A 17119-nucleotide genomic window follows, 5' to 3' on the forward strand; every position below is an offset into this window, starting at 1 on the left:
TGTTTTACACAAGAACCTGCCGATTTCGTAGATCAAGTTGTACAACATGGCCAGATCTGTTGCTACAGCTTACTCCCTTCCATGTGCAACAGTCTTCTCCAATCCAAGAAAGCAATTGGCCTGAATCATCTGTGAGGCCTTGCTTGAACTTGAGAAGTGCATCTCTCTCCCTCTTGATACAGCTCAAGTTCGAATCAGCTCCAATTCCATTGAATACAAGATTCACAATCAAAAGAAGCACAAGATTAAAAACAGTAGCAAGTGTTTCCATGCTCACCCAATTCAAGAAAACTGGAATAAATATTTTGACTATATTTTGCTTCTGTGTGCAAAAAAGGTTGTATAAACTTGATGAATAATAGGCTGTTTCCTTATCTCTCTCTCTCTATATATATATGTATAGATATCGATATAGACATACATACATAGTTCTTCTCTAATTTTGATCCTTCACCCACTGAACAGGGGGAAGACAACTTTTATTGTGCAAGGTCGAGTCATTAATGGGAATTGACACCAAATTCTCAAACGCGTAGATTTTTTTGTATCAATTTCTGGTGAGTCCAAAAGTCACATTCGCGGCGGTCTCGCTGCAAGTCCTAATCAGAAATGCTTTTTGGTTATTTTTAGAGTTAGTCCCTCTTGTCCCAGGTTGATTGGAACTTGGTCGCTTAAGAATATATCTATAAATGGTTAATACTCCGCACAGACCAACGACTTCTAATATTCAAAGTCTAATATTAAAGACATTTTCCATTTTTTCTACAGCAATACTGATCCAGTTAGCTTTGCGTGCAATGCAAGTTCCCAGGCTTGTTCTGTTTGTGATGACTTGTCTGCATTTCCTTCACCCTTTAGCTTTGAATTTGGACTTTTTTCTGCATTGACCGTTCAAAGTTGGGAGCAAATCCCAGCAAGTGGTTCCTTCCAATCCAAAGTGAAGATAGGTGAACATGGATGGTTTTGGATATGCAAACATGGACTCCAATCCTAACCAAGAAAGAGATCATAAATTAGCGTTGGATTCCATGGTTCGACCCTTGTTACTTGTTTCAGAGAATTTATGATTTTTTTTTCCTTCAATTGATATGGTGATAATTAAAAGCATATTTAAGAGTATGATTATGAATGTTTTTTAAAGTGTTTTTTATTCATAAATGGATTAAAATAATATATATTTTTTATTTTTAAAAAATTACTTTTAACATCAGCATATCAAAACAATATGAAAATATATATAAAAAAAATATTAATTTAAAAAAAATAATTTAAAACACAAAAACAAAAATAAAGAAAACCTAAATCACCAACATCAACGAGCCACAAAGCTATTGGTTATAGAATGTAAGAGTATATGACTGGAGTCGTAAAATCTGTCCTTCGCATATATTTTCCATTTTTTCTCTCTAGAATATATATATAACAAGAATAAGAAACTAAAAGTCATGGTTTTGATTGGTGTTTACATATGAACTACTTTTATACCCGCATTTCGTTAGTGAAAAATACAAATACAATCATCGATAAATACAAATACAATAGTTTGATAAGCAAATTGTCAAGTGAAAAATCAAATATACCACCTTTGAAGATTGTCTTGGCATTGTATTACCTACATATGTACATTAAAACTTGCTTTATGGAAGTACTAATTATTTGAAAGTTACAAATGGTTGTGACTTTGGTCCCCTAACTTTTATTCTTTTTGGAAAAAGAAGAATTAGGCAGTAGTACTGGTTCTAATACGCCTAGGCCCTTGCACATATCATAGGCACTCCAATTGGAGAAAGGAGTGGAGAAATGTACAAATTTAAATTAATTACATGTGTGCAAATACAGAGTATCACAAATGGAAGTTCATAAAGAACAAATAACAGTGTTAAAGTGGCAGATCCAATCATCAACAACTCAACTACAGCCAGCCAATTTTTAAGGTAAAAATGATTATTTGAAAATTCAAGACTTACATATGCACGCATATCAAGTGCAAAAATTATATTATACATGTCACTTACTTTAAAATATGTCTAAGGATGCAGGATTTTGGAATAGTTTTAGAATTTTGATCTAAGTTCCATTAATAGGCGTAACCCTTCAAATTGATCCAATGCCTTTATTTTTTAAATCCATGGCACTCAATCAGTTACCCAGGAATCATATGGTAAAGAATCGTAGCTTGCATGCTAGTGCTATCACAACCAAAAAGATTACCACACTTGGCACGACAATTATGGGCAAGGGTAATTAGCATGATTTACACACATCGCAGAGGTGTTGGTTTCTACACATTATTGATAGTTTCCAACCGCAACTACAAAGAAAGCTTATGTTTAAATAACCATAAGGTTGATTAGAATTGGATGTGAGAGCAAAGTGGGGGAATATTTGCAAAGAGCAAATGTCTAGGTCTTTCAAATTATCAAGATTTTCTTGACTTTATATGAGAGAGGGTTGTGACAGGTTATTGTTATCATTTGTATATTTCAAAGCAATTGGTCTTGAGGGAACCAAGCATCACTGGATTTCTATCAGAGAATCACCATTACAAATCATGGGAATGACTTGACAATCAATTTATGGCCAATATTAATTCGAAATTGATTTTGTTCAACTGAAAAAAAAATACCATTATTTATGGACTTCTTAATTTAAAAGCTTAGACAGCCACCATTGAAGGGGCAGAAACAAAGCTGCAATGTGAACGCCAAAAACTAATCTGATGGTATACAACCTTCATAGGCTGAGCAAGGAAAATGACCATCCATTTGCAAAGGGAAAGAAAATAATCCAAAATATTGAGAAAATATTTAAACGTGAAACACATAATTGAGAGAATAGAAACTGAGCACCTCGTCAAGGTATTCTTGCCGTTTCTTGATCAGACCCATGTAATCCTGGTCTTCAACACAGAGTTAGAGCCTTAGGATCAGCACCAGGACCATCACATTGAAGGGGACCTAAATTTTGGTATAGATCTTCCATCTAAAATCTTCCAGCGTTTATTCTCAGCAGCCTACAATTAAGCCATGTAGAAAATTATTATTGCATGCTTCTCTGAGTTCATATGGACTTTATGTAAGTTGTGATCACAATATCTATAAAGTTCCTACTTGGCTAATTCTCCTGATATTTGAATTACATGTAATAGAACATTAAAAAGAACATACTCATATGTTTTGCCTTTCAAATCCACGGTAGCTGGATGTATAAAGGTTTTCCAATTGAAGATGCACCAGAGCTGGCTCCTTTACTCAGAGTGATAAGGACGATTGGGGAAAAAAAAAGTGATCTCAGTAACCAAATTAGCTAACAATAAGCAGGGAAGGTGGCGAAAGCAGAAAAACCAATGTAAAACCTGAGTTTGGAGATAAACAAATTAAAAACATAGAGATTTTCCAAAAAAGAGTAGTGATAAAACATCTCAGATCAGTTTTTTTTCTTGCTTCCAGATTTTCACGGCATTCATTTCAGTTTTTTGAAGTAATTCAACTTGCAATGCCCTTCCCACTTCAATTTATACCATTAATTCCTTAAAAATGTAACTAATCTGACCAAGATTCTCAAGACATTCCACTTTGTACATAAGTTCTTCCCTCAACTTTTCTTTGCCAGTCTTCAGCTTCTTATTATCTTTTAAATAATGGCAATGGCAGCACAACTTTCATGCTAAAACTGTGTGCTGACTCTGTTTTATCTGCTACTGTTTCTGTTTTTGTCCTAACCTGCCCTTGCAACTCTCCAACATGCTTCTATATGTTCTTAGCTGTAGCAAGCAACTCATTACTCGTCTACTGATTCCATTTCAATTCCCTTTCTTTATAGACAATCATGGACTATGTCGTTTGAGCTAAATAAGTAAATTATTCTGCAATTTCATCGCCTCATCAACTTTCTTTGGCCTGTCCATAACCTCCTGTTCAAGCTCATCAATTCTCTGAGTAACAATTTCTTAACATATCAAACAACACATTATTTGCAAAGAATGCACTGGGAAAACAAAAACGCTGTTAAGGAAAAAAGAAAGACGGGAAAACAAACCCAAACACACCAGAGAAGATAAACAAAAGACAAACTTAACACACAAAGACATTCAAAGAAAGAATCAAAAGTTCCTAACCCTAGAACATACAGCAACCCTGGAACATACACCTGTGACAGTAAGGAAAAAGGAAAAGGGGAAGAAATTTCATTTAATTGATAAGAGAGATTCACCTTGTTCCAAACCAGTGGGGGATACTGTAAAAGAATCCAGACGGACCAAAAGCCAAAAACACTCAGGAAGACATTGATTTATACCAGTGAATAATACTTGGAATTCCATCAAACACTGTGAAACATAAAAGAAATCTGTAAAACAAACACGTGTACACAAAAAAAAAAAGAGCCAAGAATCATTATTACATTAGAATTCCTAAACCAATTCCACATTGAGTGGAGAAGTTAAAATTGGTTTAGTCAAATTTGAACCAGAAACTCGTTATTTGAAGAAGAACTATTTGTTGTTTGGCATAGTTCCTACACATAACAGGAAACAGAGTCATTAACGAACCAAACACAGTGTTGTAATCAAACTAAATATCAAATCAGTATCTACCAACACCCTTGACCATTGAAGATAATCTTCACATTAAATGCACAATCATCACACAGTTTGTGATCGTGCAACATACAAATGGAAAAACTCGTAAAAAATGACAACTTGAACACATGTCAAATAAAGGTTGATGATAAGTAACATAGGCAATATTTAAAACCTATAATGCAAGAGTTGCTGCAGATGACACATTCCCAAGAGAAATAACTCAACACAAACAAATCCTCCAAAACAGATAGATAAAAGAAATAGAATAGATGAAAAAAAGAAACGCTAAAACAAGATTAAAAAGGAAATCAAGCAATTCCCTATAAAAGGGTTCAAACCAATTTAAGAATCTGCTAGCCATGGAACTTTTTATGTGTAAGAGAAAGCACTGGAAAAAGAAGAAGAAGAAGAAGAAGAAGCTAACCACAATATTTAAATATACATTCATCCAAGCAAGAACGTCAAATGAGATAGATGAAACCTTCCAAATCAAATCAACACGATCACCCATCAATTTATCTCATCAACCTCAACACTGGGTAGCCAAATCCAAATTTTTTTTTAAAAAAAAAAGGAAAAACCAAAAGCCTGTTAACCCAGCTAACAAAGCTCTGAAAATCCCCCAACACTGCTATTTTGACACTGAAATTTTGCGCATTCCAGCAATATGGCTGACAAATTGTAATCATAATGTAGAAACTCAAAGAAATACTCCAATCTAATTCAAGCCACGACTCAAAACCGCCACAAAAAAATCAATCTAGCCTTGAGGACTGTGACTACCATACCTACCATGGACAGATCCCAGCAATGATGATGATGATGAATCCCACAAAACCCAAGCCTCCCCTTCAATCACAGACTGCCTTTTTCACATAAACCCAAGCTTACCCAAAATTACAAAATGCCATTTCTACAGTGAGAAACCGAATAGTAAAAGAGCGTTTCGTTTTAGTTGTTTAGGAGTTAACATATCCGCTTGCTATTTCATGCTTATAAAATTATAAAATAAATATACTTAATAGTATTATAATTATAAATCACTACTAAATAAATAATAAAAATTAAATATATAATAAAAAAATATTTTATAAAAAAAAAAGGTTTGTGTTAATGGTAAAAAAATATAAAGATTGAATAAAATAATTTGTAGTAATCTATAATGTTCTGTGAGAAAAAATATAGTGTTTTCGCTACATAATTTAAATTTTTTGTTAATAAAAAGTAAAAAAAAATTATAAGTCTAAATTCTTTATCAACTTAATATTTAAAAAACAACAAAGATAATTTTAAAATAAAAAATCCATGAAAAAAACATTTTAACAATTGACAATGTTTTGTGAGGAAAGTTATAATGTTTTCCCTAATAAAATCAAATAAAAAACCATTTAACGAAATATTATAACAATCCACAATGTTTTGTGAGAAAAACTATAACGCTTTCCTCGTATGATTTACCTTTATTGTAATTATAATTTTTAATCAACTTAATATTTGAAAAAATTTGACAAAAATAATTTTAAAAATAACATGAAAAAACACTGCAACAATTCATGGTATTTTAAAGAAAAAAATTATAAAACTAAATTTTTAATCATCTCAATATTTAAAAAAATCGACAAAGATAATTTTTAAAAAAATAAAAAAACACATAAAAAAATAATGATAAAAACACTATAGCAATTTACAGTGTTTTATGATGAAAGCTACAATACTCCCTACATGATTTAGCTTTATTTGTAATAACTTGTAATTGTAATTCTCAAATAGTCTAATATTAAAAAAATAAAATTAACAAAGATAATTTTAGAAAAACTATAATAAAAAAACCATATGAAGAAATATTGTAGCAATCCACAATGTTTTATAAGGAAAGTTACTGTGTTTTCCCTATATGATTAAGCTTTATTGCAAATTTAAATTATAACCAACTAAATATTAAAAAAATTAAATCGATGGAGATAATTTTAAAAAATATTATAAAAAATAAAAACACAAAAGAAATTGAAAAAAACCTTGTAAGGAAAAACTGTATCAATCCATAGTGTTTTGTGAGGAAAAACTTGTATTTATTTGTAATTGCAATTCTTAACTAACTTAATATTTTAAAAATAAAATTAATAAAGATAATTTTAGAAAAAAACATAACAAAACATAAAAAACCCATGCGGGAAAAAATAGTGTGGCAATCCACAGTAATTTGTGAGGAAAGTCATAGTGTTTTTATCATATTATAATTGTAATTTTTAACCAGATTAATATTAAAAAATAAAATCATAAAATAATTTTAGATAAAATCATAAAAAACCATGCAGAAAAATATTATAACAATAAAAAATATTTTAAAGAAAAAAATTATAAAATAAAATATTAAAAAATCAAATCAACAAATATAATTTTATAAAATAAAAAAAATTATGTAAGAAAACACCGTAGAAATCTACAGTATTTTAAAGAAAAAAATTATAAAATTAAATTTTTAATCAAGTTAATATTTAAAAAGTAAAATCAATAAAAAAAAATAAATGAGAAAAAAAAAAAGGAAAGTGATTTTGGAAAAAACAAAAGAAAATGAAAAGGGGGGGAAGTTGAGGGGAAAATGAAAAAAAAAAAACACTGTGGATTACTGTTGTAATCCACAGTGATTTTGGTGTGGGGGAACAGTGATTCCCCTCACCATTTAGAGTAATAGTTAATTATAACAGCTATCGTTTCGATTTGAAGAGTTTCTGGACGGTGACTTTAGTGCTATGCTCCATTTCGCGGGCACGACTACGTGTCCGTTGGTGTAGCTACAGGGTTCACGTGCGAATATATTGATTTTTTTGACGCGTGGTCACAAGTCAATATATTATTTGATATTAAATTAAGTAACGAGTCTCTGTTTTTTTTTCTTTATAAAAAAAAAGAGTTGCGGGACTATATTCATTAGTGATTTTTCTTAATATTCATAAAATTCATGGGATTAAATTAGGTCATTTCACTATTTTTAAAGTGAATAAATATACCAAGTAATCTTAATCATTTTATGAGGATTTAATTAAAATGACATATCATGTTAGTATTAATATGAGGAGGGTCCAATTCATTGAAAAACATTTAGAAATGAGATTTTAATTTGTTAATTTATTAACTGTCATGGTAGCATACATGTCAATGTGATAGTATGCATTGATTTTAATCGTTAAAAAATCTGATCGTAGCATATAGCACGTGCAAATTAAAGATTATTCGGACAATGATTTAAGTACTTCACTTAATAAAAACTCTAAAAATAAATAATATATATTCATCAATTATACTTTTTGTGAAATGAAAATTGTCTTCAGAAGCCTCAACTGCAAAATAAAAATTATCTGAAATTTTATTTATCATATATCTACAAAAATTAATAAAAAAAAAACTCTATTTTACCCTAAATTTCTATAGCCCGACACAAAACCTTTTCTTCTCCCCAAGAATCGAGCCTCGCGTCTATACCACCCGGTGAGGTAGTAATATTCAGTAGTTCTTGACATGTAATATATTCACAGATAATCGATTGACTTTAAACAATTAAAGCTCACTTGGATGGAATCTTTCAATGTCATTTTGTTAAAAATACACAAGTAAGCTGAAAACATAAACACATAAGCCATTATTAGAACTACAGGAGTCTTATAAAGGCCAAGACATTTGTATTAAGTAAATAATCCAAGTTTTATTTTAAAATCCACATCTTCAATGCCTTTTATCTTAATTCGAGCATGATATGATGTTTAATTTATCAATACATTTGATTCAAGTTATTTTTAAATGACAATATGGTTGAATGCACTATTTTTAAAAATAAAATAAAATTACAGGTTAAAAAGTTAAGTCTAGATGTATTATTTAAGGGGGTTTCCATCGTTTAGAAAATAATTTTTATATCTTAAAAAACTGATTAAAAAATTACTTAAAATTTAAAACAAGGGATGGAGTGAAGAAATTAAGAATCAGTTATTTTTATATAAAATATATCTGAAAATATTGATATTATAATTTATATAGTACAAAGTATGTCTGAAATTAAAGGAAACAAAAAATTAAAAATAATTATCATTGTTAAATAAACATTTAATATAATAATATAGATGCGTTTTAAACAAAAAAGGAAAATTGTATCATATCTAGTTTATTTAAAATTTTAATTTAATTTAAAAATAACCATAAAATTTAATAAACATAAAAATATATAATATAATAATAACAAAGAATTAAATAAAATGAACAGGAAAAAAGTGAAAAAGAAAAAATGATTAGAAGAAGAAACTGTGGGGCAAGCCCTGTTCACGTGGGGTCTTCACTTTTATGCCCATGCAAGCATGGGCCTAGTTCATCAGGCCCGGCCTCAGAAAAAATAAAAAAAATAAAAAGGAAAGGATTAAAAAGCGGATCATGTAATGTCCATGTCTTCTCTTCCAACGATTTTAAGTCACGACTCGCTGAATTTTTCACTTCGAGAGTGGATCTGTCAGAATTCTTCATATAAAAACACCTCCCAAAGATCTTCCTGCACTCATTTCCAAGATCAAAATTCATTTTTTCACATTTAAACTACAAATCACCAGAACAATTCTGGATTTTATTATCTAAATCAGAGCTCTGATCTCGCTATCCAAATATTAGCTCTTAAATGCCTACATTCAATCTTAAAACTTATATTCATGTGATAGAGGATGAAATGGGTTCATTCTCTGTTTTAGTATATCCTTACATTTTGAACTGTAAAAAAACTACCCAGTTTTGATATTTATTAACTATTTGGCCCGCACTTCGTTGTTGATAGAATGTTCTTTTCAATAAAAAATTTGAATGTTTAATCTATTTTGATATTTTTTTACTAAAAAATATAAATCAAAATATGTAATTAAATAAATCAACAACTATTTATATTAATAAATGAAGAAAAAATCATTCATGGCAACAAAAGAAGAAAATAGAAAAATTAAAAAATAAAAGTGGATCAAAGTATTTGACATCGCAAGAGAGACTATTTATTCAGTTATGTTTAATGATTTTGTTTATTAAAATTATATTTTTATTTAATTAAATGACAATAAAAATATACAAACACGTGAAATTAATTGAATAAAATAAAAAAATATCATATACATATTAGAAATATTATAAAAAAATAAATATTTTTTAAATAAAATTCATTTATGTAAACATAAAAAAACTATAGATGAATTAAAATAATCTCTTTAAAATTTAAATACATATGCAATAATTAAAAAAAACTAGTTATTTAAAAGATGCTAAATAAACAAAAGAAAAAACCAAAGGGAATGTATATTAACTTAAATATAAATTAAAAAGTTAATTAAAAAATATAAATTAAAAAAGGTATCATTTAAAAAAACAAAGAGGTCAGGTGTTGTTGGGTCTAATAAGCCACACTAAAACCCTAGACCTATTTTGAAATGGCATGTGCGTGGAGTGAACTCTTACTTTTTAAATGATAATGTGCTAGCCCTAAATATTTTTGAAAAAAAATAAAGTCAAACTGCATGTTGTTTACTTTTCTCCAGATATTACTGACCGTGGTGGTTGAAAAATTAGGGATTATGATTTTTTGACCTGGAAACTCATTTTTTTTTATCATTAATATCTTAATAAACCGATCGATAACTTTTAAAAAGCTTAAAAACTAGCGCAAAAATCTAAAATCAACTCTAAATAAAAAAATCTTTCCAAACTAAAATATAGTTTTTTAGACAATTTAAAGATAAAAAACACCTAAGTGAAGATGCCACCTAAAACTTATTGACACTATGATTAATTATTTATATGGCCTAAATTGATGTTGATGTAAATTTTCATCTTTATCGTTAAATCCAATGACTTTTTTTCTTCTCTCAAATTAGTAACTTTAAAATAAAAAAAAAATAATTTCGGAATAGAATTGACTTTGTTTTTGAAAATAAAAGGGACATAATATTTATAATTTGAAAAGTATGAGGACTCCAATGAAAATTTCATCCAAAGTTTGAAATGTCATCCATTTCCTCTATGTTTTGCACTTTGATCCCTTATTTTTTAATCTGGCTATTTCCTATTAAATTAAACTAAATTGGCCTCTAATTCTGTTAAGCAAGGGCGGAAAAAAAAGAGATATGAAAAAACACATTGTGAACAATGATTCTATAGAATTCTCAAAAGGCATCGCTTAACTTTTGATTCAAAGAGAGTTGCGACTTACATCATTCAAGAACCAGATTTCTATTTAAGCTTGCTATTTACGAGGAATGTGATTTGCGACTTACATCATTCAAGAACTAGATTTCTATTTAAGCTTGCTATTTTCTTCTATCTTTTTAACAGATATAAAGACCAAATAGAATGGAAAAAAAAAACCAAGAGGAAGAAGAAGAAGAAGAAGAAGAAGAACAGAAACAGCACTTGCTATTAGTTACCAATCACAATTGACTCCAAGTCCCAATTATAAATGAACTTTCTGAAACAAGTTTCAGTGAAACTCTCTATTCATTATGGTTATTGTAAGCTATCACATAAATCTACATAAGTTCCGGTGACATTCATCTAGCATCACGAGTATTGAGGCAAGATGTCGAAAATGGATTCAAATCCATCCATGCTCAGACATCATAGATCGATCACAGCACAACTATGCTTCCCCTGAGTTTGAGCATAGCTTTATTCAACTTTTCTTTCAATATATGCTGTAGCAAAAAGAATTTACAACACCATTAGTATGAGCAGGTTTGTCCAGATTTCTCAAAGGCAAGTCAATATTGACATATAGAAGGAGAGATCAAGAACTAACCCTCTCAAGCATGTCCTCCAAATCTGTCTCCATAAATCTTTCTTGGTAGATGGTTTTTGCTCACCACAATCATCACTCGGAACTTGTTGTAAATTTTGTCAACTAATCGAAAAAACGCACCCCTCCAGGAATCCTTGAAATATAGCGTGCTAGAAACTCCTACGAATCCAGTCATAAAACCCACTCCCGTACCGCCATAAAACCAAACAATTTCGAACTCATCTTCTGGGCTTCCCTCTTGAGGAGGCAGTACCACTTCTTGGCAGTGGTCAAGTGGAAACCCGCAAAGTCCACTGTTCCCAGCGTAGATGGATTTGTCATCTAAAGTTTGGAGCTGATTTCCTGATGGAATGCGTCCAGATAACTTGTTGAATGTCAAGTTCGAGACACTTAGGAAATTCAATTGAGAAAGGCTTGTAGGAATTAAGCCAGAAAGTTCATTCCTAGACAAATCAAGCGATTGCAACTGTCTCAAATCTCCAATCTTCCAAGGAATTTGCCCCTTAAAATTGTTTCTAGATAAATTCAGGTTTTGTAGCCCCAACAGATTCATAAGCTGATTTGGAATCTCTCCAACAAACCTGTTTCTTGAAAGATCAATGGAAAAGAGAAACGGAAGTGTCTTTGTGTATTTCTGCTGCAGTCCCTTTAGATAAACCCAAACGTTCTCCTCATATACCACAGACTGAAACCCATAAATATCATCAAATATGGTAGGACCATATGGCCATTGTTCTTCCTTTGAGAACAAATTTGCAATCATTCCAGTAAAATTGTGAAAACAGGAGGGAATAGTTCCGGTCATCTCATTGTGTGCCAAGCTCAAAATGCGAAGAGAAGTGAGGTGGCAAAGTTCCTGAGGAATCTCACCTTGAAACCTATTGGAATGAACATCAAGCACTGACAATGAAGATAGCGCTTCACTTATCCATGGAGGAATCGTACCATTTAGCACATTTTCACTGAGATCAAGCATGTGCAAGCGTTTTAGCTTCGCTAACGACGCAGGTACTTTTCCCTGCAAACTATTGTTTCGCAGGTGGAAAGATCGAAGTTGCTGTAGAGAACCCAGAGAACTTGGAATATGATCATCCAGAATGTTACTAGACAGATCCATCACGCGTAGATGCTGCAACTTGCTCCAGCAATTAGGAATTCCTCCTGAAAACTGATTTTCTGAGAGATCAAGAAATCGCAATCCCCCCATCTTGCATAAAGAAACTGGGACGTTCCCATTTAAGGAATTGTTGGATAGATGCAACAGGGTCAATCGTGGCATCATGTTGCCAATATCTTGGGGGATTTGGCCTCGAAGAAACTTGTTGGAGACGTCTAATTCAATCACATCTGAAGGAAAAGGAGTTAGAGGATCCTCGAACTTGTCGGAATACAAGTCCAATAACACAATATTGGAGGAAATGCTTTCAAACCAATCCGGAATTCTATCCGAAATGCTAATGTTGAAACATTTTTCTGTGTTTGGAGCCATTGTGGAAATAGGGGTCCAACTTCGCAAGAAAACAATGCAAGCTCTCGAATTTGGAAAGGAGGTACCCAAGTGGGACGAAGGTCAAGAACTAGTGAGTTACTGTACAAATACAAGGTAGTCAAAGAGGGGAGCTTTGAAAAGTGACGTTCAGAAACTATGTCACTCAATGAATTGTTATGGATATTCAAAAACTCAAGATTGAAAAGCTGCGCAACGCTTTCCGGAACACTACCATTCAGGTAATTATGGGAGAGGTCTAATATTTCCAAACTTGATAGTCTTCCAATTGATGCTGGGATTGGACCTGAAAAGGTGTTAGAATAAAGATTGAGGTTGACTAGATGCTTATAGCTTCGTAAACTATCTGGAAGACGACCTCTGAGATGATTAGTTTCAAGAACCAAACTCTGTAAACAGTTCTGCAAGCAGATAGCTGGACTGCCAAAAGGTTGAGAAATCTCACCACTGAATTTGTTGTGAGACAAGTCAAGCTCACGCTAATTGCATAGATTCCTCAAGGTTCTTGGTATTTCGCCCTCTAGTTCATTGTGAGAAAGGTCAAGGACTGCAAGTAGATTTAAATTACCTATGTCACTGGACATGGAGCCTCTAAAACCATTCTCCCTTAGATTAAGAGTTTGAATTCTGCTAAAATTAAAAAGCCATTGGGGGATGGAGGAATTGAAGTAGTAAGTGTTGAGATCAAGATCGGTAAGAGATGTAAAATTAGTTTACAAAAGGAGAGGAATGTGAGGAAGGGAACAAGAGGATAAGTGCAATTCTAATACAGAAGGAAGCATGTTTATTGACTCTGACCATTCGATGGCCTTGGTAAGTTCCAAACCTGAAAGGTCCAGGTGTTTCAAAGAAGGAAGAGTGGATGCCCACTGTAGTTTGACAACTTCCAAGCCATAGTTCCAACTAAGATCAAGGTACTGCAAGTTTGAAAGATTTCCAAGATGGTGGGAAACCTGTCAGTTGAAAGATGCAGTAGAAAGGTTTAGGTATTTAAGATTTTTCAGAGAACCTAGAAAAGCTGGAATTTCAGCACCTTGGAAATTGTTGAGGCTCAGGTCTAGATAATCGAGACGTGTCAAGTTAAGTAGAGAATGGTTTATCTTACCTCCCAAGGTAGTTTTGTTTGCAAATGAAAGCTGCCGATTTCGTAGATCAAGCTGTACAACATGGCCAGTTCTGTTGCTACAGCCTACTCCCTTCAATGTGCAACAGTCTTCTCCAATTCATCTGTGAGGCCTTGCTTGAACTTGAGAAGTGCATCTCGCTCCCTCTTGATACAGCTTAAGTTCGAATCAGCTCCAATTCCTTTGAATGCAAGATTCACAATCAAAAGAAGCACAAGATTAAAAACAGTAGCAAGCGTTTCCATGCTCACCCAATTCAAGAAAACTGGAATAAATATTTTGACAATATTTTGCTTCTGTGTGCAAAAACAGGTTGCATAAACCTGATGAACAACAGGCTGTTTATCTGATGAAAAGTAATCTTATTATTTTTTAAATTTTTTTATATTTGTTTATCATTTAAAAAGATGGCCAAATAAAAATATTTTTCAAGTCAAAAAATAATTTAATTTGATTTCTAGAAAAAATATTATGAAAAATTTAAAAATATTATATTATTTATTGAACATATTAAATTTAATTTTCAAACATTTTATTATCATATATATTTTGTGTTGAATATTTTTTTAATTTAATTTTTATATTAATTTTGATTTTTATTTTTATAATTTTTATTTCTTTTTTCTTATCAATTTTTAATTTAAAATTTTTATTTATTAAATTTAATTATCATTCTTTTTATTATTTTTTATTTTATTTAAAATGATTTATGAAATTATAATTATACTTATTTTAATTTGATTATTTTTTAATTTTTTATCTGTTTGATTTGATTTTTTATTATTTTTATTGTTATTTATTTTATTTGAGATAATTTATAAAATTATATATTTTTTTAATTTTATTTTGATACAACTTTTTAATTTATAAATTTTAATTTAATTATTTTAATAAACTTGAAAAAAATAAAACATTAATAAGTTATTTTTTAGATTATTTTTTATAAAATAATTAAATATTAAAAAATATTTTCCAACTTATTTTTTATAATATTATTAAATATTAAAAAATTATTTAGAGTTTTAAAATTATTTTTTAAAAAAATATTATTTTTCAATAAAAAAACTGACACAAGCTTATCAAGTTTCGACCCTTCACTCAAGGAAGTGGTGGGACAGCTTGTACGGTTCAAGGTCAAGTCGTTAACGGGAATGGACGCCAAATTCTCAAACGCGTAGTTTTTTTTTTAATAATCAATATCTGGTGAGCACAATTCACATTCGTCGCGGCACTGTTATCAAACGTCTTTTGTTCAAGAAACAAAGGAAAAATTAGTGGTCCAGAAAGCTTCGGCATAAGGATGTACAAAAACAAATAATTAACGAAAACACAAAAAAGTATAGAAAGTGTCGGTGTTGTTCCGGGAAGGGGCAATCAAATATTTTCCTTATTTTATGTTCACAATACAGTAAAAAGGTTGATTTTTTTTTTTAATATGGTATAAAAAATAAGTTTTTATTTATAATATATAAAAATTATATCCACGTGTTCTTTTTTAATTTTTTAAACAAAATATTAAAATTTTAAATATTGTTTTGTTTAATTTTTTGGGGTTAATCCAATTTAACCCAAATGAGATAATACCTGACCCTTTGATCCTAGGACTTGTAAATACTTCTGCACTTAGCTTTGCGTGCAATGAAATTTTCCAAGGTTGTTCTGCTGTGATGACTCGTCTGCATTTCCTTCGTCATCATGTTTACAGAGAAACTTCCATTTGAATTCTGCGTTGACCGTTCAAAGTTGGGAGCAAATCCTCGTGAGTGGTTCCTTCCAATCCAAAGTGAAGACTGTTGAATATGGGTGGTTTTGGAGATGCAAAAATGGGCTCCAGATTCTCCGATCCTAACCAAGAAAGAGAGCTTAAATTAGCTTTGGGTTCCATGGTTTGACCCTTAAATCACATTAAGATTTCTCTCATGAATTCATTTTTATGAATATAAATAATATATTTAATAATATTATATAAAATTTCAAGATATATATCATTTATATTATTCTTTAATATATTTATTTTTAAATAAAAAATTTATTTATATTATTTTTTAACACACTTATTTAAATGAAAACCTTTTTAGTTTGAAACTTGGACACTTTCGTATTACTTTATACTTAATTTTTATTAAATACATAAAAATTATAAGATTCAAACTTGTTATGGTTTAATTATTAAAAAATCATCTTAATTCAATAACTTAAATTACTAGATAAGATTTTAATATATAATTTATATAATTTTTTAATATTTTATATATAATTCAAGCTAGAATGCATAGTACTTGTTACTTGTTTAGAGAGTTTAAAATACTTTTTTAAATATAAACATGATTATTAAATTACCTGGATGAAACAAGGAAATGTGATCATAATCTATGAATATATATGAACAAAAGGTAAAACATTGAAGTCAAACAAGTTAAAGCCACGAGATTCAACAATTCAAGAACACTTTGTTCATTCACAGTACAAATTGCTCATGCTCCTCTCTGGCACACTTTTCTTCTCCTTGTATATTTTATTTTGTTGCACATTATTACCTTTTTCACACGTTATTTTTTTCTTTTTATTTTTATGAATTCAAGTATGGAAGACCCTCTATTTCTATTGGGAATTCGTTTTTACAGGATCATAAACATAGCCTCCTTCTTAGCTCACAAACTTCAACACAGGATGTAGTCATAGAAGACCTAATTCAACCCTGAAGTTCTTAGAAACTTCATCAACCATGAACTCTAAATTATTCATCTTATATATTTTTTTTCTAATTTTTCTTTTAACATTTAGGATATGATGCCAAACATTTTCTTCAGCTAAATAAAAATCTCATCTTAGTTAGCTTTTAGAAAGATTAGTTATTATTGTAAAGATTAACAATTTATTTTAGGTTACTTAATTTAAATCTATCACAACTTGTGAAATGAAATCCATTTATGATTTAAAAGGTTTGGCTTATTTAGTAGAATATTTGACAAGAAAAACTGGATACATCTAGGCAGAGAAATCATCATCAATGTGCTAGCATTAAATAGCAGTATGAATTAGTATCAGAAAACACATTCTTATCGTATATACGAAATGCAACTCATTTCTGATCA

General features: G+C 30.4%; 2 protein-coding genes and 1 long non-coding RNA gene across 8 annotated transcripts in view; all 3 read right to left on the minus strand.

Moving 5' to 3' along the window:
• The window catches only part of LOC105123832 (probable LRR receptor-like serine/threonine-protein kinase At1g34110), a 2964-nt gene extending 2693 nt beyond the window's left edge, over nt 1-271 (minus strand). The window contains exon 1 of the mRNA XM_011023572.1: nt 67-271. Within this exon, the coding sequence (XP_011021874.1) occupies nt 67-271 (205 nt within the window). The remainder of the gene's footprint in view (nt 1-66) is intronic.
• A 381-nt stretch (nt 272-652) lies between these two features.
• LOC105123762 (uncharacterized) lies at nt 653-5539 on the minus strand. Of its 6 annotated transcripts, none has more exons than XR_841939.1 (4): nt 4213-5539; nt 3168-3245; nt 2850-3013; nt 653-990 (listed from the first exon to the last, which is right to left on the minus strand). It is a non-coding gene; the product is annotated as an uncharacterized LOC105123762 (long non-coding RNA). The 6 variants fall into 6 exon arrangements; XR_841943.1 differs by lacking the exon at nt 653-990 and having other exon boundaries at nt 2615-3013; nt 4213-4327; nt 5007-5539; XR_841941.1 differs by lacking the exon at nt 653-990 and having other exon boundaries at nt 2615-3013; nt 4213-4515; nt 5007-5539.
• Nucleotides 5540-10994: 5455 nt separating this feature from the next.
• Nucleotides 10995-14269, minus strand: LOC105123833 (leucine-rich repeat receptor-like protein kinase PEPR1). Its single transcript, XM_011023573.1, has 5 exons — nt 14111-14269; nt 13699-13853; nt 12994-13347; nt 11394-12901; nt 10995-11289 (listed from the first exon to the last, which is right to left on the minus strand). The coding sequence occupies exons 1-4, from the start codon at nt 14267-14269 to the stop codon at nt 11398-11400; spliced, it is 2172 nt and encodes a 723-aa protein (XP_011021875.1). The 3' UTR covers nt 10995-11289; nt 11394-11397.
• Between the last annotated feature and the right edge of the window lie 2850 nt (nt 14270-17119).

Source organism: Populus euphratica, unplaced genomic scaffold, assembly GCF_000495115.2.
Source record: "Populus euphratica unplaced genomic scaffold, PopEup_1.0 scaffold9.1, whole genome shotgun sequence".
Taxonomy (NCBI): Eukaryota; Viridiplantae; Streptophyta; class Magnoliopsida; order Malpighiales; family Salicaceae; genus Populus; species Populus euphratica.